The sequence below is a fragment of the Schizosaccharomyces japonicus genome (genome assembly GCF_000149845.2).
Source record: "Schizosaccharomyces japonicus yFS275 unplaced genomic scaffold supercont5.1, whole genome shotgun sequence".
NCBI lineage: Eukaryota > Fungi > Ascomycota > Schizosaccharomycetes > Schizosaccharomycetales > Schizosaccharomycetaceae > Schizosaccharomyces > Schizosaccharomyces japonicus.
Window position 1 is genome coordinate 529321 of NW_011627860.1, and position 19795 is coordinate 549115.

The 19795-nt window shown below is 43.2% G+C and overlaps 9 protein-coding genes and 2 non-coding genes across 11 annotated transcripts; 3 read left to right on the plus strand and 8 right to left on the minus strand.

Annotated features, from left to right (window-relative positions):
• Positions 1-197: 197 nt before the first annotated feature.
• Positions 198-1287, minus strand: SJAG_02339 (RecA family ATPase Rlp1). Its single transcript, XM_002173511.2, has one exon. It carries the CDS (start codon positions 1187-1189, stop codon positions 422-424), a length of 768 nt encoding a protein of 255 aa, XP_002173547.1. The 5' UTR covers positions 1190-1287; the 3' UTR covers positions 198-421.
• Positions 1288-1357: 70 nt separating this feature from the next.
• On the minus strand, positions 1358-1856 carry SJAG_02340 (40S ribosomal protein S27). The gene is made up of 3 exons (XM_002173512.2): positions 1804-1856; positions 1669-1761; positions 1358-1590 (listed from the first exon to the last, which is right to left on the minus strand). Exons 1-3 carry the CDS (start codon positions 1807-1809, stop codon positions 1438-1440), a joined length of 252 nt encoding a protein of 83 aa, XP_002173548.1. The 5' UTR covers positions 1810-1856; the 3' UTR covers positions 1358-1437.
• Positions 1857-2381: 525 nt separating this feature from the next.
• Positions 2382-2453, minus strand: SJAG_16016. The gene has a single exon. It is a non-coding gene; the product is annotated as a tRNA-Met (tRNA).
• Positions 2454-2458: 5 nt separating this feature from the next.
• SJAG_16017 lies at positions 2459-2551 on the minus strand. The gene has a single exon. It is a non-coding gene; the product is annotated as a tRNA-Ser (tRNA).
• A 1444-nt stretch (positions 2552-3995) lies between these two features.
• Positions 3996-5509, plus strand: SJAG_02341 (ubiquitin carboxy terminal hydrolase Uch2). Its single transcript, XM_002173513.2, has 2 exons — positions 3996-4389; positions 4528-5509. The coding sequence occupies exons 1-2, from the start codon at positions 4265-4267 to the stop codon at positions 5315-5317; spliced, it is 915 nt and encodes a 304-aa protein (XP_002173549.1). The 5' UTR covers positions 3996-4264; the 3' UTR covers positions 5318-5509.
• Positions 4402-8529, minus strand: SJAG_02342 (STE/STE7 protein kinase Wis1). Its single transcript, XM_002173514.2, has one exon. The coding sequence runs from the start codon at positions 7799-7801 to the stop codon at positions 5825-5827; it is 1977 nt and encodes a 658-aa protein (XP_002173550.1). The 5' UTR covers positions 7802-8529; the 3' UTR covers positions 4402-5824.
• A 1100-nt stretch (positions 8530-9629) lies between these two features.
• SJAG_02344 (spermine family transporter) lies at positions 9630-13206 on the plus strand. Its single transcript, XM_002173515.2, has one exon. It carries the CDS (start codon positions 10344-10346, stop codon positions 12021-12023), a length of 1680 nt encoding a protein of 559 aa, XP_002173551.2. The 5' UTR covers positions 9630-10343; the 3' UTR covers positions 12024-13206.
• Positions 13207-13271: 65 nt separating this feature from the next.
• On the minus strand, positions 13272-14118 carry SJAG_02345 (ornithine carrier protein; the record flags this gene model as incomplete). Its single annotated transcript, XM_002173516.2, has 1 exon — positions 13272-14118. The coding sequence occupies exon 1, from the start codon at positions 14073-14075 to the stop codon at positions 13272-13274; it is 804 nt and encodes a 267-aa protein (XP_002173552.2). The 5' UTR covers positions 14076-14118.
• Positions 14119-14388: 270 nt separating this feature from the next.
• Positions 14389-15384, minus strand: SJAG_02346 (kinetochore protein Mis13; the record flags this gene model as incomplete). The annotated part of the gene is made up of 1 exon (XM_002173517.1): positions 14389-15384. One exon carries the CDS (start codon positions 15382-15384, stop codon positions 14389-14391), a length of 996 nt encoding a protein of 331 aa, XP_002173553.1.
• A 209-nt stretch (positions 15385-15593) lies between these two features.
• On the minus strand, positions 15594-16553 carry SJAG_02347 (zinc finger protein Mlo2; the record flags this gene model as incomplete). The annotated part of the gene is made up of 1 exon (XM_002173518.1): positions 15594-16553. The coding sequence occupies one exon, from the start codon at positions 16551-16553 to the stop codon at positions 15594-15596; it is 960 nt and encodes a 319-aa protein (XP_002173554.1).
• A 401-nt stretch (positions 16554-16954) lies between these two features.
• Positions 16955-19784, plus strand: SJAG_02348 (MCM complex subunit Mcm2). The gene is made up of 2 exons (XM_002173519.2): positions 16955-17283; positions 17397-19784. The coding sequence occupies exons 1-2, from the start codon at positions 17048-17050 to the stop codon at positions 19651-19653; spliced, it is 2493 nt and encodes an 830-aa protein (XP_002173555.1). The 5' UTR covers positions 16955-17047; the 3' UTR covers positions 19654-19784.
• Positions 19785-19795: the final 11 nt, after the last annotated feature.

A 19795-nucleotide genomic window follows, 5' to 3' on the forward strand; every position in this document is an offset into this window, starting at 1 on the left:
CAATTGCCGATTCCCTTACGAGACCCTCAAAAAATGACCTCTTTTGCCTCATAAACCCACTCCATCCATGTGAATCTCCACGCGAATACAAAAATATGGGTCCGTAAAACTCCGAAGCGAGCAAATCACAGTACTTTAATTAAAGATTAGCTTTTAAGATAGCGAGTCCGTGGAATTATCTAATAGTGATGTCATACTCGTTACTGAAAAAGCTAATGCTCTAGCGGGGTGAGAAAGCGGAAATTAAATATACACATGATTAAAATGGTATTTATCAAACGACAGTCAGCAAATAATAAGCAATCATGGGGTACAGTCGGTAAATCGCAAGTGAGCATACAAGAAGACAAACGAACTTGAAAATGAGATTCGCTTAATCCGGAACCGACAAACGATATCTTAGTTGTTTGCTGTGAGCTATTTATGCGTCGTTATCGTCGAGCATGATACCTGATTCGCTGAGAGTAAATGTACAGCGACGAGCAGAAGCACGGCATTCAGCAACAACATGGCCGTTTGTTCGTCGTTCTAAGTTCACGGAACGATACCGTAATGTTCGGAGATGCGGTTTCCCACCAAGGAACCAATTGGTACAAACCACCGGGCACCCAAGAGCAAGTGATAGTTGAGATAGTCGCTGCTGCAACATGGCGAGCTGTTTGGTGTATCCCGGACACAAGCGAAGGTCCCAGTAGAAACTCGAAAGTCCATCGAGCATGACGTAGGCGACCGACGCATCGCGTTGGGTGAATTGGTGAAGAAATTCATCAACCGTTGGTACACATTCCAAGAGCTCGTCAAAAGTTGTAGGTCGACGAACGATGACACGTGTACCAACAAGTGATTGAACGTCTGTCTTTTGCATAGTCTGAGTTTTCTGACAGTTCTTTTTGATTCGTTCCTGCAGCAACATGCACAACCTTTCGTCATCCCAGTCCCATTCGCTTGAGATAACGTAAATTATCTGCGGACGCATTGACGCGTCGCGACGCGTCAATGCATTCACACACAAATGGTACAGCAGCTCAGTTTTCCCCGAGCAGCTCGGTCCTTCAATCACCGAAAGTTCGCCGAATTCACAACCAGACAGCACAACACGCTCCGTACTGTCATATTTTTGATTGATGTGCGCCCACGAACGTTTTTGCCATTCTCGGCGAGACTCACCAAGCCATGTAATAGCCCTCATCCAGCGACATGAGAGTGGGAGAGTGTGCGTGCTTCCTTGGGTACTGTCGATAATAGAAGCCCTCTATGTGGGGGCTCTCACACATCCCACTACAAATACCATCCACCGAGCCCCTACCAACCTTACTTCGCTCTCCCTTCCTACGTAAACCCCCACATTTCCACCACCTCTTCTCGATTTCACAGCACCTCTCGATGATAGATTGATGCTATGAAGAACCGATGCCAGCAGGCTTTTGGAGCAGCAATCTAGTTCTTTCTTCTGAAGGAGCAACCTTCCATGAGACGAGCCTTGCCACCGGTGGGTTGGCAAAGGACCGTCGCACAGGATCCGCAGATGACGACGGTTTGAGCATGGGAGAAAACCGTGGTAATGTTGAAGCAGCCAGGGCACTTCACGTCCTACAACATGTCAGCAATGCTTTAGTTCTCGTACGAATTTACAATTGCTCTAATTGAAGGAGAAAGAGAATTACTTACCATGAAGAAGCTACGAGGGCTTTGGACGAGCTGTTTGAGCTTGTGCTTGCGCAACTCAGATTCGTGACTGGGGTTCAAGAGATCGACTGTCAACTGCACGCGTTAATGCAAATCCAGCATAACAAATCTACATACCACCATCTTGTTTTGTTAATTGCTCGGAGTAGAAGTTTTGGTGTGGGTGTTAAAACTCATTCATTGCGCGTAAATAGCAGTCACAAATCGACATGATCTTCATCACAACAGAAGGGGGCGGCACTGATCGTCGTATAATTTCGCCGAAAATTGAAGATCAGTGTCGATCAGCGTCGATCGATGGGTCTAGGAGCTCTAAAAAAGCGGTTAACACATGATTATTTAGGGTAAATTGAAATTAGAATTGAGCAATATTTGTTACGGATGACGATTAAAAGCGTCAGTTTGTCAACTAAATCGTTTACCGTTGTTGAAAATTTACCGTCAGGGTGATCTGCGGCTTCGCTTACGGCGAAACTAATTAAGCTTACAATTTAAGCGAGATGGTGAAAAATAATAGAAGAAAACACAATTCACAAGGAAAGTAATTACGCGAAGATGTAATGCTGCAAACACAATTATGTTCATCACATCGAGGAACAGTGTCATATGTCCATTGAATGATATGTAGAAGTTAAGCGAATAAAGATGTTAACTTACTAAGACCATTAGTATCTTAGCTGCGTTGGAGTAAAAAGTTGCGAGGCCAGGTTTCGATCCTGGGACCTACGGGTTATGAGCCCGTCGGAGTTCCACTCTCCTACCTCGCACAGACCGTCACCAGCAGGACTTGAACCTGCGCGGGCATAGCCCATTAGATGCCTGAACGAGTTCAAGTCTAACTCCTTAACCGCTCGGACATAGTGACTTTCTTGAAAAATTTAGAAAACAGCACTATAAGTAAAAGTGGTAAAGTTACACAGTTAGTTTGATTTGTTAATAAAAAAGGTATTAATAAAAACCCTGTCCCTTGTACACACCGTCCGTCGCTACTACCGATTAAATGGCAATCTTTCACTGGCTTTATGCCAATAGTCCCTCTAAGAAGCTAATGACAAATGACATTAAATTCAATTGCAGAAGAATGAACGGGAAATCTAAAAAACAAAGCACTTCAGCACACTTTTATATGATTTTACATTTAATAAGTTGTGGTTATGCTAAAGGAATTGTTAAAATTCTGTTAATATTAGTTTCAATAGATAGCGTTGTTGACTAGTGCATTTTATGGTGCGGGTCGGACATAAGCTTTCGGTGGCTCTCTAGATGAATAGAAAAATGAGGAGGTGATTTATCATAATAGGAAAAGAGGAGCTAACGTTCGCTTTTTCCAGTGAATGATGTAAATGCTACTTGTCTTACGAATGAGTGACTTTTTTTTATTTTTTTTTTTTTAATTCAATTTAAGTTTTTTTTTTTTTTTGTTTGATTGAATATACGGTACTTAAAAAGACACGATAAATGATGAAGAAATCTTTCAATCCAATTTTATTTGAACATAATAATTGGAACATAATTGCAGCTATTTAAAAGTGCACAATAGAAACAAATATTTGAAATCTTAAGAAGTCCAGGAGACAACGGATCGGACTAATACTTCATGTTTCATCCTTATACTTAAACAAATAACGGATTATTATTAATCCGTCTCCTTTCAGCGAGATAAGGATCAAACTTTTATAATGTAATTTATTGATTCAGTTCGGCAATATCATTAGAGGGAGTATGTAATTTTGTTACTCAAAATTAAAATTGTTTATTATACATGCTCATCTTTCTGTATGTATATAATAGCAACCATATGAATCCTTCTATCAGAAACTCGCAAATAGGAAATCAGCCAAATTTAGATGAAACCCCTCAATAAAGGGGCGTTCTAAAAGTTTCTACTAATTGTACATTTGAAGTGTTCTTTCAGTGAGTATGTTTATAGTCTGTTCATAATTATATCTTTATATCCACAGTACAGGCTAGTCTTTGTTAACAAGTCCATAGGGGGGTTTGTTCATTACCGATGAAGCTCTTTTTGTTCACGTAATAAATAATCGCGGCATAGAATCCACGAACATGATCATTGTTTTTAAAAAGAATACTAACGTCGCTCTCAATAGTAATGTGTATCTCCCTTTAAGTTTCGTTCTTAATTTAGTTTACCGCATACATAGTTCTTACTGTTTCGTTGCCTTACAAATGCTTCGTTCTGGTTATAGCAACATATATATTCAACATAACTAAATTCAAGACTAACAAATCGAATTCTAATTGTACCTTCAAAAAAAAATCATCCATCATTTTGCGAACAGTCGTAGATCTTCTTATTAAACCTCTTTCATCTCACATCCATAGATTACTAAGCTACGATAATAAAGCGTACCATACAGAATCAATACCAACGCAAAAAATAAAACTTTAAGTTCTACGTCCATTCCCACACGATTCAAGGTGTTTACGAAAGTATTATTGAGCAAAACGAACTCAACTTTTCCTACCACCAGCGCATCAAAACTTCTATTATAAGCGTCAACACCCGTTCCGCCCCAATCTCTATTTTTCCAGTACAATCATTTGAACCACAGCAATCATGAGTTGGTCAACACTAGAGTCTGATGCAGGCGTGTTTACCGATCTTATAGAGAACTTGGGCGTTAAAGACGTGCAAGTTGATGAACTTTACTGTTTGGATGTGGAAACGTTACAGCAATTTCAGTAAGTGAAACATTGTGTTAAAACAGTTATATTTATTTCATAGAAGGGAGAAATAGAATAAAAGAAAAAGAAAGAAAAAAAGAAAAAAATATGGCAAAAAGCGATACCTTCTCAGTTCAACAATACTAATCGTAATAGGAAAATATACGGCATCATTTTTCTGTTCAAGTGGAAGAAACAAGCTGACAACTTTGATGGAGAACTGGACTATGCGTCCTTGGATGAATTGTACTTCCCGCAACAAATCATCTCCAATGCTTGTGCTACACAAGCGTTAATGTCCATCCTGTTAAACCACACAAACGAAATTGATATAGGAAATGATTTACGCGAATTTTACGACTTCACAAAGGAACTGCCAGCGGACTTGAAGGGTGAGGCTCTAGGCAATTCAGAGTTGATCCGTTGCGTTCACAACTCATTTGCTCGCGCAGATCCGTTTATCAGTGATGAAAGCCGTCCGGCGACAGACGATGACGACGTTTACCATTTCATCGCATACACCCTCATTAATGATAAACTCTACGAATTGGATGGTCTTCAACCAGCACCCATTTGCCATGGAAAGTGCGAAAAACCACTTTTCGCAAGCCGGGTTGTCCCCGTTATACAATCACGAATTGCAAAATACCCACCCAACGAAATTCGTTTCAACCTCATGGTTCTTTCCCCTGATCGGAGACGCATCATTCAACAAGACCCTAGTCTCTCAGACACAGAGAAAACTGCTATCCTTGCAGTCGAAGAAGAAAAAAGAGCAAGATGGAAACGTGAGAACCAGTTACGGAAGCACAACTTTGTCGGCATGTTTCTCGAACTCTTAAAGCTTTCGGTAAAGGACCAGATTGATAAAGGAACATGGAATGAAACACTTCAGCAGCGCATACAATCTCACACACAAAACCAACTCGAAAAGCGTAATGCTTAATCTCGACACAAGGACGAAAAGGAGAACAGATATATCGCACTTGTTCAAAATAGTTACTGGCCTGTTACTAGCCGCTCCCTTATGTCACAGGTAAAACCATAGCCCACTCACTCATTTAAATAATTAAATGTATGCCACATTATTTACATTCTGTACACCAAAATCGAAATCAATTCAGGACTTGTAAAACGGGTTAGGTAGAGTTGGAGAAAAGAGGAACGAAAGTGTGTATAGTAAAGAAGGAAACCAACAAGTCTACTACTAAGGACATATACATTGTCCAAAGTAAAACAAGGAGAAGAGACCGAAAAAAGGCACCTTTCATTAAACAGAATTTCAAAAAAAACCGAGCAGCTTGCCATTAACAAATATTTGATTAGGAAAGCAATACAAGCGAACCACAAGCGGAAACGTCTTCCTGTCACCGCTATTAGGTATGCGAGAAAATGCGCCAATACAAGATTGGTGATGAGAAAAAAAACCGTTCCCGTTAAATAAAAACTTTCATTACAGTAGTCCCGTATTCTTCTTTTCATCCATGGTAAACTTGTGCAATGGAGGCTTGAATGTGTCTGCTTTTCCAGACGCACTATTCCTACGCTCCATAGCACCCTTTACCCAAGCAGCCATATCAACGGGTACTTTTTGATACTTTTCAAGCCAAGGATGAATCGCCAATTGAGCGTAACTTGGACGGCGAGATGGATCCTTGTTCAGACACCGTTTCACGAAGTCAATCGCTTCTGGTGAATACTTATCAGCAGGCAGCGACGGCGGTTCTCCGTCGCATATGGCTGACAACTGGGCAAATATAGAATTAAAGGTGTCTGGGGGATATGGATAGGCTCCCTTAGCCATTTCCAAAATACTTAAACCCAACGACCAAATGTCTGCTTGTACCGTATATGTTAACTGTCCAGCATTCTCAGCACGAATGCGCTCGGGTGCCATGTATGATTGACAGCCAATATTGGTTTTTGATATTGAAGCAACAAGGTTCCCACTGACACCAAAGTCACAGAGCTTCACTTGACCAGCCGTATTCATGAGTACGTTTGTAGGCTTCACGTCACGGTGAATAATGTTTTGCTCTTCTTTCAAGGTTTTGAGGCCCTGAACAATAGCATACGTGATTCGAGCAAGCACACCCTCGTCTTCGATACCACCTGTGTATAATTTGTCCATACTTCCAGCGTCCATGAATTCCATACAAATGAAAACGGACCCTTCAACAAAAAATGCACCGTAAAACTCAACAATGTATGGACTCGTTGCCTTGTGTAAAATGTCAAGCTCCATAATGATCTGGTTGAAAGTAGCTTCGTCAAGGGAGAGACGGATTTCTTTTAGTGCCATTTTTACCCCCGTTGGCCGGTGCAGAACCTTGTAGACAACACCGTAATTTCCTTTGCCCAGTTCATCCAACTTGATTAATTCAGACATGTTAATCTTAAAGGAAGAGCCAGAAGAAAAGTTAACACCTTCAGAGTTCAAAATTGCTTTGTTTTTAAAGTTGAGGCTTCCAGATTTGGCATCAAGGATATCGGAAAAGGCGGAAAAAGGTGTTTCGTTGGGTGCACGCGGCGTTGGTACGTTGGAAAGCTTGATGCCACGACGAGCTGCCATACTTTTAGAGGGCATAGCAACTGGATTGTTCGGAGTCGACAAGTCTAAACGACCCGGCGGTCCTCGACGTCTCATGGTACCAGGACGTGGAGCGGAAATATTAGAGGGTTGGGTATTGCGCTGCGCAGGATTTCGTGCGGCTGCTATGGAGCGAGCCAACGTTGTTTCTGGTGCAGTTACGACACCGGGAGCATTGGAAAACCGACTGGTGTCCAAAGCAGGCACGCTCGAGGAAGAAGTAATCCTGGGAGGTTGAGACAAAAGCGGCGGAACGTTAGGCGATAAAGAAGGACTAAACACAGAGGCGGTATCCATACTAGTATCAGGGAGGGAACGAGAACGAGAAGCATGAAAGGCCCTCAGTTTTTCCTGAAGACCGGTGGATAAGGAGCCAGAGAGGCGAAAAGAAGATGAAGAGGTAGGGGACGTAGCGAGAGAATTAGATGAAGGTGGAACAGAAGACGTAGGACGACCATTGTAGTCAGGCGGCGATCTGGAAGACAGACCCGCGTTGCCATGATTTATTGCATGCACGCTGCCACCTCCATGAAGCTGTTGCAAGCGTTGTGACGAGGAACGACCTATACGTACACTTGGAATAGCATTGGGCAAGTCCTTTGTTTTGTACGACGAGGTGCGCCGTGTGGTAACGTGAGGCCGTACCGATGTCGGCGATGTGGACAACTCATCAACAGATGGAAGAGGATTAGCTTCGTGCGAAGCAGCATACGGAGAAGTCTCCTTCTCAAGAATCTCGTCACTAGAAGACGAAGTAGAAGTTGACGACGAGTCTTGCGTTTCCGACAAACCGAGCGTATTAAACTTGTGTGTTAATAAATCGGACTCAGAGTAGTTCATTTTCACTCATTGGGTGAGCAATAAAACGCTGTGTGATATATGTCTGTGAGTATATATATGTATATATATAAGGTTTCGAGAAGCGAAGAAATAAATCAGCAATAATCAGCGGAACAGAGGAACGCAGATGTTTGCTGTGAAAGCCGAAGAGGATGAAACAGGAGATATGTGTCAAAGAAAGAGAGTGAGAGAGAGAAAGACAGAGGCCGTACTCGTGCGTGTTTCGAAACACACGCGATCTGTTCGAATCTAATTGTGCAAAAAAACAGGACAGAGAGGAGAACGGGCAGTGTCGCGTTCACCTGGCTGTATGTGTGTTGCTTGTGAATACGATGTACACCGTGGAAAGCCCGAAAGAGAACAGCTACGAGAAATGCTCCGTCGTTTGTGTGTATTACCCAAAAAGAACACAAGAAACGCGAATTGAGAAGAAAATCCTCAAAGAAAACACAAACAACTTGTGTAGGAGCGCTTACACAGCCGACGCTCTCAGAAAACTTGGGAACAGGTGTCGAAAAATGAGAAAACTGCTAAAAACCCGAAAGAAACAGCTAGAAAGACGGCGAAAAAAGTAAAACCCGTAAAAACTCTTTTAAAGTTCTTTGAAACTGCCGTATAATTCGAATTCTAGCAAAACGCAGCAACAATTTTGAGTTTTTCTGTGTGTGTTGGCGTCGGCGGTGGTGTTGGCAAATGGAGACAGGGTCGACGCGTAAGCTTCCACAAACTCTGTTCACGCTCTAAACAAAGAGTGGCCGCAACTCCGCTCGTGACTTCAGGGATCGCTACCCCGAACCCTCATGATCGACAGTGGCGAGGGCGGGGTCATAGCCGAGGAGATAGACGAACCGAAGAGCAACACAATACGGTAATTGTTATTGTGACTCGGAGAGAAACACTATTTCAGATAGCGCGATTCGACGAACTACATAAATTATTTACCGCAGCACGCAAGACTGCACTGTACTACATTAAACAATTTAACGGACTACTACACAGCCCCTATTGTCCCCCATTGCCGATGGCGTCCTTGAGCTTAAAAGAGGCGTGTGCCGCTTCGGCAAGGGTAGTGATTATTCGGCAAACACATGCCAAGCCGGGAAAAAAGAAGGACGACTATTGGCTGAGTCTCCGTCAGTGTGGTGAGACGTAACCGACCGACGAAGGATTTGCGATGAGTTCGGTAGATGCAGCCGGCATTGATAATTTAGTTTGAAATGCATCCATGGATCGATAGGAGGAGAACTGAAGACGTAGAAAGCGACGAGGACGCACATGCATACACACAGTAGCTGTATCTATGCATGCCCATGCTAGGTTCTGCCGCTCGATTTTAATTAATCTACTGACGCAGGCGTTTTGTAGTTGACTCTTAATCTGGACCTTGCGTGCGACAATCTTTTCGATACGAGAATCGGGGCTCGTCTCGAAGCCGGAAGTTTATTTGATAGCGCCCCAAGGGATCCCGTTTCTCCAGAGTCCCTGAAAATGTGTCTCAGACACGCGAGTTTACAGCGAAATGGACGTGTCAACTGAAGAGTACGCAACGAAACACGATCCTTGTTCAAGCGAAGTTTTGTCGCAAAACTTAAAAAAATGCCGTACCCGTCTTTCCCCCATCTCCACAGCTGCGCGTTCGCGCGCGCCCGTCCGCTCCTAGAAGCATCGGCACAACCGTTCTCGGCAGTTGGGTGACGTCATTCTTCGGCATGTCGAGAAACTTGGAGACTTTGCCGAGTATTGCGTCTCGAGAAGCGTAAGAAAACGCGGGGTCACGCCCGGACGGCAATTGACTTTTCGCAACGCGGCAATGAAAGACGAAAGCGCTCGAGTACTTAAGTGCCAGGTTCCCCTGCCTTCCCGCAAGCCTTTTGTACACCGAAGACATCGTCTTTGTGGTAATTCTTTCTTTGAGCACTGACCCCCACACCCAACTGGTATATAAGTCTGTGTTTTCCAGTGCAGCATTCCAACTTCTGCGCGTGTCTGCTACTGCAACTCGGTGAATAACAGCGGATCCCCGTTTGTTTGTACGTTAATTCAACCTCATAGGCGCAATTGTCTGTCTTTGTGAACAGACTTCAAGTCGCTGATACTCGAAAACGGATTTCGAACCTATTTTGTCTTTTACGACGAATTGATTAAGAACGCCTCCAAAAAAATAATTTTACTGCTAATTACGCGTTTATTAAGTGGAGCGTTATCTCTTTTTCTTGTTTTTCTCGTTATTTTGCATTTTGGTTTAGAACGGTTCACGCGTTTTATTAACCTTAATTTTTAAACTATCGGCTACGCGTTATTGCCCGTGTTTTTATCAATTGTGTGTTTTCTGAACAAATATTTGTCTCAAAAACGCGTCTATTGCAAAGCTTTGAATCACTAAAGAAGTAATTAAGGCACATCTATCTTTTATATCCCGTATTTGCTCTTTTGGAACCGGATCACCAGAATTTCTGTTCTTTATCAGCAAGGAATACCAAATACAACAACAAAACTGCTGCAAGTGCAATAAATTTGTACTTCATTACAACTACTGCTCGTCATGGAGAACGAAAAGGCTAGTAGATATCATGACGGTTCGAGTTCGACACATTCGTCTCGCTCGGCCGTTGATGAATATGGAATGGCTCCTATTGAGATGACGCCTTCCCGTATGCTTGACATGCAAGGCAATCCTTTGAACCGGACAACCTCTCGTCAATCTGAGACACTATTCCCCAACGGTGTTGATTTGAATTATCCATTTACAACTACTCGTGGTGCTCCCGATGTCGCTGAATACAATCTCGAAACCCAAGAGGGTTTGTATCGAGATCCTACAATTAATGAAGAGGACGAAGAGCTCGTAACCTGGACACTCAATGATCCCGAGAACCCTCACAACTGGTCCAAGGGGTGGAAATGGTATATCACTCTCGTCAACTCTCTTCTTGTTGTTTGTAGTGCTTTCGGTTCGTCTGTTATTGCTGGTGACTTGGAGGACGTGAGTCGAGACCTTCATGTCGGCCCTGAGGTTGCCAATCTTGCTTGTTCGTTGACTGTGCTCGGTTTCGGTGTCGGTCCTCTTGTCATCAGTCCATTGAGTGAAATGATCGGTCGCCGTATCGTGTATCTTGTTGCCCTCGCCATTTACATTGTGTTCCAGATTCCCTGTGCTCTTGCTCCCAACATTGCTTGTCTTCTGGTCTGCCGTTTCATCAGTGGTCTGTTTGGCTGTGCTCCTTTAACGTTGGCAGGTGGTGTCTTGTCCGATATTTGGGAGACTCGTGATCGTGGTTTGGCCATTGCTTTCTTTGCTGCCGGTCCCTATGCAGGTCCCACTATTGGTCCTTTGGTCGGTGGTTGGATTGGTGTTTGCACGAAGGATTTCCGTTGGATTTTCTGGGTGAACATGATTTATATGTTCGTCATGTACTTGCTTAACCTTCCTATTCCCGAGACGTATGCTCCTGTCTTGCTTCGCTGGCGTGCTCAGCGTATCCGTAAGGAAACGGGCCGCAAGGTGTACACTGCTCAAGAGAAACAAATGATGACTTTGAGAGAAATTATACAAGTCAACTTGTTGCGTCCTCTTTCGCTTTTGGCTACGGAGCCCATTTTGTTGTCTATCAGTCTGTACATTGCTCTTGTGTACGCTCTGCTGTATGGTTATTTCTTTGCCTATCCCAACGTTTTCGTTAAGGGTAAGGGTCTCAATGAAGGTATTACCGGTCTCATGTTCATTCCTGTTCTGGTCGGTGTCTTCTTTGCTTTGCTTACAACCCCGTTTATTGAAAAGCAGTATATGGCAAAGTTGGATGCTAACAATGGCAAGTCAATCCCCGAATGGCGTTTGATTGGTATGCTGATTGCAGCACCCTTTATTCCTTTGGGTTTGCTAATTTTCGGCTGGACAAGTTATCCGCAATTGATTTGGATTGGTCCTGCCTTTAGTGGTGCACCTTTCGGTTACGGTATGGTGCTGTTTTACTTCAGTGCAAACAACTACCTTATTGATGTGTATCAACGCTTCTGTGCATCTGCATTGGCCGCCAAGACTATGGTCCGTTCAGCTGGTGGTGCAGCATTCCCTATGTTTATGGATTATTTGATGGACGGTATGGGTCGTGAATGGGCTTTCTTCTTGTTGGGTATGATTGCCGTTGGTGTCATTCCAATTCCGTTTATCTTCTACTTCTACGGAGCAGATATTCGTAAGAAGTCCAAGGCTGCCATTGTATAGGCGGCCTCTTGAACTTCGTCTTCCAAACAATTGGCAGACGATAATCATGACGAACAGCGACAAAGGAGTACGAGCATGTTTCTCAATGTGCACGACAAAACCACTGTTATGTCTCCCATGAGTAGGTGTTCTGCTCCTTCCTTCATTGCCGGCTCGTCTATTTATGGCCAGGTGCGGCTGTACAATTCCAAACATTTACTACTTTCTTTCCTATGATTTTTATCAACGTTTTCTATTTCACTGTGCACTTTTTTCTTTGAACTCTTCCTTCTCAAACTCTCTTCTTCCTCCTCCGTTCTAGCACAACATAATCCCTTCTGCTACTTCTTTCCCTACTTCCAGTGTTATCCATCCATATAGATCTAATGAGACTGGTCGTCTTGGATCTTGCGAACTGAAAGGGACGTTCTCTTGGTACAGGTGAATGCCAGGTGCAAGAACCTTTTACCTTTTATCCTCCTAATATTGAGGTAGAACTCGGGAGAACTATGATGTGGGTTATAAAGGTAATGCTTGTAAACGTACTGACAGCGGTTGCGCCGTTGTTTGGTTGTTTCGAGAAGTCTTTAACCCATTCCACTAGTCAAGGTCGATATCTCTTTTGCTACAGCTTTTGTCTAGTGCTCTCCCCCATTCCACCTCTGTTCCATTTTTAATGAGCAGGCCGCAGAGAATGACCATGTTTCGCAATTGTTAAAAATTTTATAAGAATTGTCTGGGTACCATCATGCTAGCTTCGTCCACTGTATGTGTCGTTCTCTTCAGTAACACCCAGATTGAGTGCTCTCGCTTATATTTGTTCTGCTGAAGTAAAGGGTATTCTTGCTGTGTGCGGTCCATGTGTAAAACATTGTCGCGAAAAGGTAGAGATGCAGTTTTCTAGTCACTAGATCTGCATATGAGCATTTAAGCAATGATAGTTATTAAACGCGGAGAAGGCGGCAAAGAGTACAGGGATTCTAAATATGGGAAAGTAGGAAAATTCGTTAAAGGTATCTTAAATTGTTCAATAGCAGATAAAGCTAGTATTCGGAGGTGGTATGCCAAGTGGTATCAGTCGGAACGATGTCAGATGCCAATGGTGATGTGAAAAACAAAAATGGGTGTGACAAATTGAACAAAGTGACAGAGCCAATCACGTAGTTGTTAAATAACAAAAGAATGTTTTGATTTTAAATGAAAAAGCGCAGCGACGGTTGCAGAGACTGTAACACTAGCACTTAAACCAGCAACACGTTTGTATTTTCCTTACTGCTGTTCTTCAGCCTTTCTGGCAGCAATTTTGCCGAATACACGCATTGTAGTGTCAAAAACAAGGACAGCAGAAGCGTTTGTTGGGAAGGCACGCAACAAACAGGGAACGAAACCATTGTAATAACCACGCAGTCCTAGCTTGCGGTAAACGTCGCGGAACGCCTGGAACCAGGATTTGAAGTTGTAGTTAACGTCAGTCATGATACGTTGCTTTACCACATCTAAGGGAAACGAACAAATCCAGTATGCTTGGGAAGCCACTCCACCTCCCCAGAATGAGAGACTAGAGTCACTCAACTTGTTGTTTGAGAGCTTGCGAAGAGCTACAGTTGTCAAATAATATGTACCCCAGTACACAGAGAAGAAAGATCGTTGAATCAACGTTGCAGGAAGCGCATGCCACAGCCCTGTAACACCGTGCTGACCGACTGTTTTACGTATACAGTCCAAAGGGCCTGTATACAATCTTTGGGCAGCGGAGTATTGGACTTGCAAGCGCGCCTTAAGCAGTTCTACAGGAGCAGCAACCAAAGAAACTGTAAATCCGGCTCCAAGACCCGCAAGAGCATGTTCTCTCAAATGCAGGACACCATTCGGCGTCGTCTTTCTCAACAACCGGCGATACTGCGTCAGGGAGCCGAGCATGACCGCATCCATCATTGTCCATCCAACTAATGGGGGAGTGGCACCCTTGTAATAACCTTTGATTCCCTCCTTAACCCATGTTTCTTTGATGCAACGAAACAATCCGTTGAAGCGCTCAGGATTAACTTGAAGACGAACCTTCACAGTGTCCATGGGATGACCGCAAAAAGCTTTGTCATGCCCGATAGCACACCGGCTATGGGTGCAGCATATGCACCGGGTTGTCTTTGGGTTTTAGTTGGGGAGGTTTTGCTCATCATGTAAGTTTGGCTCGCGTCAAAGTATTCTAAGGGACTTTTACTCTGACAACTCCAACAGAATAGGGCCCCAAGAAAAATTGATTGGAAAAGCAATAAAATGGACACAGTTGCACACCAACACGTACGATACGTATTATTTCATGGGAGTATGTAAACGTAATATCAGGTGTAGCTCGCTTGCGTTGTTTAAAAAAAATGAAAATTTTTTACTCGTTCTCGATGCGAGATATGCTTCGTAAAATGCTAGCGTCGTCTGTTTGACTTCTTAGGCTCTGTACTTCTGTAAGATGATTCGCGTATTGCCGCGCCATTTTGTTCATAACATTTTCACCATACTGGCGACCCAATTGAGTCAGCGATTGAATAGTGTGAACTTGGCTGGAAAGCGTGTCTACGGCAATCATTGCTCGTTCTTCCACTTCATTTAGTCGCTCATTCATTTGAGAGGCGTACTGATTGCTTGAAGACACTTCATCCTCAATCGCGTCGCCGTTGTCGGCATTGTTCTGGACACTTTTCGTCTCCGGCAAAGCGAACATAGAGGAATTGGCGGACGAGCTAAAGATAGCCCTCCAAGCAGCTTCCTCCTCCTTTAGTTTTTTTAATTTGACGCTCAATTCGTCCACAAGCTGATGATTACGAATGTTCTGAGGATGGGGTTTCGTTGGAATGACTGAGCCGGGTGGCCGTTGGTACCAACTGACGTCAAATTTTCCCGCAACTAGGTCGTTTAAGACTTCTCGTACAATGGAGCGTGCAATTGCTGCCTCGCTGGATTCTTTTGTCTCTGCGTAGTTGCGTCGTTGCTCATCTAAGGAATTGGAACCGCTCCAGATGATCAATTGCTTCATCCGCAACGGTTCAGATAGGTCAGCGGATATGTGTCGATGATACTCTGAGGTAGGAACATCTGCATGTGGTAAGGCTTCGAAACCGAGGCCAATGCTGCTGGCACGTTTTCCACGTTGGCTCAAGCTGCTCCGTCGCTCACTCGCTTTGCGAAGTTTTTGGTTTTTTGCAATCACAGGAGTGTCATTTTCTGGTAGAGCAATAATTACTTCTTCATTTTTTTGTTCTTTGGCACCATTAGGTGTTTGAGAAGCGATTTTTATTGACTCACTTTCTTTTGACGTAACAGCAACAGTTTCCCTACGTTTTCGCACAAAAACGAAGCCTTCTTGTTCTTCTGCCTTTCTTTTCATTATTTCTGAGCAGAAAATGCCTCTTGTAAAGGCCAATTAATGGGAATTTTGTGTCGCGTGGTAGGTGGGTTGGTCGGGCGCGAACCCATGTGATCAAAACAGAAACATTCACCAAGAACCATTGAGAACAGTTTCTTGAAATAAATAGTAATAAAAGTATAGAAATAGTTTTGAGGCAGATATTCCGTCTGAGTTTCGTATTTTTTGTTTTACTTGCTTCTGTCTCGCATGCGTTCAGCGAAAAAGGAAGCAACATCCTCCTTCGTAACAACTTTGTTACTGGAGGCAAAGGGTTTGAGAAAGCTTAGGAGATCATCTTTCAATGCTGCATAAGCGTGGACGCCTTCAATGGCTTGAACGCGAGGTAATTTGTCAATGAGCTTCATGGTTTCGTCCATAGTTTGTGTAACGATGCTGTCAACAGTTTCTGTATCAACTTGTTCTTCATCACTGTCTTCGTCAGGAAGCTCTTCATCTTCAGGTGGCTTGTAAATGTCTTCTTCAGCAGCCAACATGGGCATATCCTTTTGCCGTGCGGGAAGACAGCGTTCACATTGACAGAGAGTGCCATAGAAATCTTCTGGAAGGAATACTGGTCCACCTTCGTACTCAGAGACTTCATGAAAAAGATATTTAAGGTTCGCCTTGACACACGATTGACAAAGAAAAAGTTCAAACGAATCGGGATCCGGAAAAATACAGCTTGCAGCGATACATTCTTCATGGAACCAGTCTTCGCAAATTAAGCATTGGTACATAGTTCCCTCCTCTTTTGTTGGGTCGTAAAATTTATCACATGTACAAAAATGACCCTCAAAATTATGATTGTACTGGTTATCGGGAGCAGCAGTTGATGAGGCTTTTCTCAATGTGCAAACTGCACCTTGTCCCATCCGTTCTGTTCCACAGTCGCACGTGAAGTTACGTTTATCGAATAGCTCTACAAGTTCATGTGTACTGTGACAACAAATGCTACAGCTGTAACAGACGGCATTTTGTGTTCCGTTTTGTTTGCATGTCAAGCACGCATAGAGTGGTTGTTTGATATATCCCATATCATACGTACATTTGTCAAAATTGTAAGGCATCGCTAGGCGTGCTTGCCGTTCAAGTTCACGCTGTTCTTTTAAGTAACGCTCAACAGTAATTCCATCTTTTTCCTCCTCCATGTTCCAAAAAAAATGCAATGATTGCACACTTTCAATTAAAAAGAATTTCAGTTGTTGGTTATAGGTAGCGTTGAAGCCAGCCTGCAATTTAATTAAAATCGCGTCGCGTCGCCATTCATGCACTGTTACCTCACCGTAGGTAACAAACCGGAGAGAAAAACAATTTAGAATAACAAATAAAGTCAGAGAATTGTATTTTACCGCTACTGAGTATCAAAAACTTTGCTTGATTGTGCTACTGATTTTCTGTTGTTTCAGTTTATTTCTGTTCCATTTAATTTAATTTATTTGTTTTTTCTTGAATAATTACTGCCAAAAAATCGAAAAAGTAAAATTTTTTATGTAAATAAGTACGAAGCTACACATGATCTTCACCAATCCCTCTGTCTTTCTATTCATTATATTATTTTTCTTGTGCTTTTCGTTGACGCGTCTAAGTAAATCCACCACGAACCTTACACGTACTGGGGCAGTAAAAAAAAACGCATTAGGCGATGGATTCTTTCAGGAAACGCGGAAGACGCGACTCTGAAGGTCTTGACGAACCTTCAGACGGAATTTCCGCTGCAAATACCCCAACTCCCTTGCCGCCTTCATCTCCTCCTCCAGAGTTTTCTGATGAAGAAGCAGAGGAGGCCGTCGTGGAGGAGGAAATCGGCGAGTTAGATGACGAGTTACCGGATCCAAACGAAGAGGATGGTGAAGATTTATTCGGTGAAGATATGGAAAAGTATGTGACTCGCCGTGCTCCAAGTTGTAATACTAGAATACATAGCTTTTCTCAGAGCATGTTTCGCTGTATCTGTAGCCATAAGAACTCCAGGAATGCTAACACGCGTGCAGGGATTATGTTCAAAACCTGGAATTGGATCGGTATGATATTGATGACCTGGATGACGAAAATGAGTTTGAGACAATGGACATTGGCGAGCGCAGAGCCCTTGAGCAGAAACTGAATGAGCGTGATCAAAAGTCTGGAAAGGCTAGTGGAAAAGGAAAACCTGCTGCCTTCCTTCAGGAAGATGATGAAGATTTGAATTCGGATTTTGGCTTTCCTTTCAAACATCGTAATCGCCAGTACGATGAATTGGAACCCACTGCAACAGTCATGGACGAGGACGGAGAATTGCAGTTAGAAGCTATTGCTGATGTGAAGGCAGACTCCATTGCTGAGTGGGTTACTTTAGCTCCTGTTCGTAAAACCATCGCACGTGAGTTTAAAAACTTTTTGCTCGAATATACCAATGAAAAGGGTACTTCTGTTTACGGAAACCGCATCCGCACACTCGGTGAGGTCAACTCTGAATCACTTCCGGTTAACTACGCGCATCTCGGTGAATCAAAACCTGTTCTTGCATATTTCCTCGCAAATGCACCCGCTCAAGTTCTTCGCATATTTGATCGGGTAGCGCTGGAGGCTACGTTACTGCACTATCCCGATTATGAACGCATCCACTCCGAGATTCATGTCCGTATCACCAATCTGCCAACATGTTTCACTCTTCGTGAATTGCGTCAATCACACTTGAACTGCTTAGTTCGGGTGTCTGGTGTTGTCACTCGCCGTACAGGTGTGTTTCCTCAGTTGAAACATATTCGTTTCAATTGTACAAAGTGCGGTGCAACGCTTGGTCCTTTTTACCAGGATTCGAGTGTTGAAGTTAAAATTTCGTTCTGCTATAATTGCTCTAGCCGTGGCCCGTTCGTTATTAATTCAGAACGTACCGTGTACAATAATTACCAACGGTTGACGTTACAAGAAGCACCCGGTACTGTGCCCTCAGGTCGTTTACCAAGACACCGTGAGGTTATTTTGTTGGCTGATCTTATTGACAGTGCAAAGCCTGGTGAGGAGATTGAGGTTACAGGAATTTACCGCAACAACTTCGATGCAAGTTTAAATACTAAAAATGGATTCCCTGTTTTCGCAACAATCATCGAGGCCAACTATGTCTCACAGCTTGATGGTTCTAACGGGCAGGAGGATGAAGCATCTCTGACTCGTTTAACGGATGAGGAAGAACGTGAAATCCGCGCATTATCCAAAGACCCAAAAATTATCGACAGAATCGTTGCTTCAATGGCACCTTCTATCTATGGCCACAAAGCCATTAAAACTTCAATTGCTGCTTCTCTGTTTAGTGGTGTCCCAAAAAACATTAACGGAAAGCATAAAATTCGTGGTGATATTAACGTTTTATTACTCGGTGATCCTGGTACGGCAAAGTCCCAGTTCTTAAAGTACGTTGAAAAAACCGCTCATCGTGCCGTTTTTGCGACGGGTCAGGGTGCTAGTGCAGTAGGTTTAACAGCCTCTGTTCGTAAGGATCCGGTAACGAGTGAATGGACACTGGAAGGCGGTGCCTTGGTTTTGGCTGACAAAGGTGTTTGCTTAATTGACGAATTTGACAAAATGAATGACCAGGACAGAACTTCCATCCATGAGGCTATGGAACAACAAAGTATTTCCATTTCCAAAGCTGGTATCGTTACCACCCTGCAGGCTCGTTGTTCCATTATCGCTGCTGCTAATCCTATCGGTGGACGCTACAATACAACCGTTCCTTTTAACCAAAATGTTGAGCTTACCGAGCCCATTCTTTCACGTTTCGATGTGCTTCAAGTTGTCAAAGACACTGTAAATCCGGACATTGATGAACAACTTGCACAATTTGTTGTTTCAAGTCACTTGCGCTCTCACCCACTTTTCGATCCGAATATTGATGTGCTGACGAAATTACCCAGTGACTTGGGTTTGGACGTAAAACCAATCGAACAAAATCTGTTACGAAAATACATTTACTACGCTCGCGAAAGAATACATCCTCGTCTGCAACAAGTGAATGAGGACATTATTTCGAGCTTGTACAGTGATATGCGTAGGGAATCATTGGCAACTGGCAGTTATCCTATCACCGTCCGTCATCTTGAATCCGCAATTCGGCTCAGTGAAGCATTTGCCAAGATGGAACTCAGCGATTTTGTGCGCAATTCGCACATTAACCGGGCTATTCGTCTTACCATTGACTCATTCATTAACGCCCAAAAGTTGAGTGTTAAACGTGCCTTGTCAAGGAAGTTTGCTCGTTATCTTGTTTAAAAAATTCCCACATACGATCGTTTTTAAATACCATGTATTATCTAGTTTAGTTTCAATGATAATGTTTTCGCTTTTTACTTTTTCAGGTATTTAATAAACGCTGACATATCGCAGAAAATATTGTTCTAAACCACCTTGTCCA

Coding starts and splice junctions, on each gene's coding strand:
- SJAG_02344 (XM_002173515.2), top strand. CDS start 10,344: ATGGAGAACGAAAAGGCTAGTAGATATCATGACGGTTCGAGTTCGACA.
- SJAG_02348 (XM_002173519.2), top strand. CDS start 17,048: ATGGATTCTTTCAGGAAACGCGGAAGACGCGACTCTGAAGGTCTTGAC. Junction 17,284..17,396: donor TTCGGTGAAGATATGGAAAA/GTATGTGACTCG, acceptor ACACGCGTGCAG/GGATTATGTTCAAAACCTGG.
- SJAG_02340 (XM_002173512.2), bottom strand. Junction 1,591..1,668: donor GCCCTCGTAGCTTCTTCATG/GTAAGTAATTCT, acceptor GACATGTTGTAG/GACGTGAAGTGCCCTGGCTG.
- SJAG_02339 (XM_002173511.2), bottom strand. CDS start 1,189: ATGAGGGCTATTACATGGCTTGGTGAGTCTCGCCGAGAATGGCAAAAA.
- SJAG_02342 (XM_002173514.2), bottom strand. CDS start 7,801: ATGAACTACTCTGAGTCCGATTTATTAACACACAAGTTTAATACGCTC.
- SJAG_02341 (XM_002173513.2), top strand. CDS start 4,265: ATGAGTTGGTCAACACTAGAGTCTGATGCAGGCGTGTTTACCGATCTT. Junction 4,390..4,527: donor GAAACGTTACAGCAATTTCA/GTAAGTGAAACA, acceptor TAATCGTAATAG/GAAAATATACGGCATCATTT.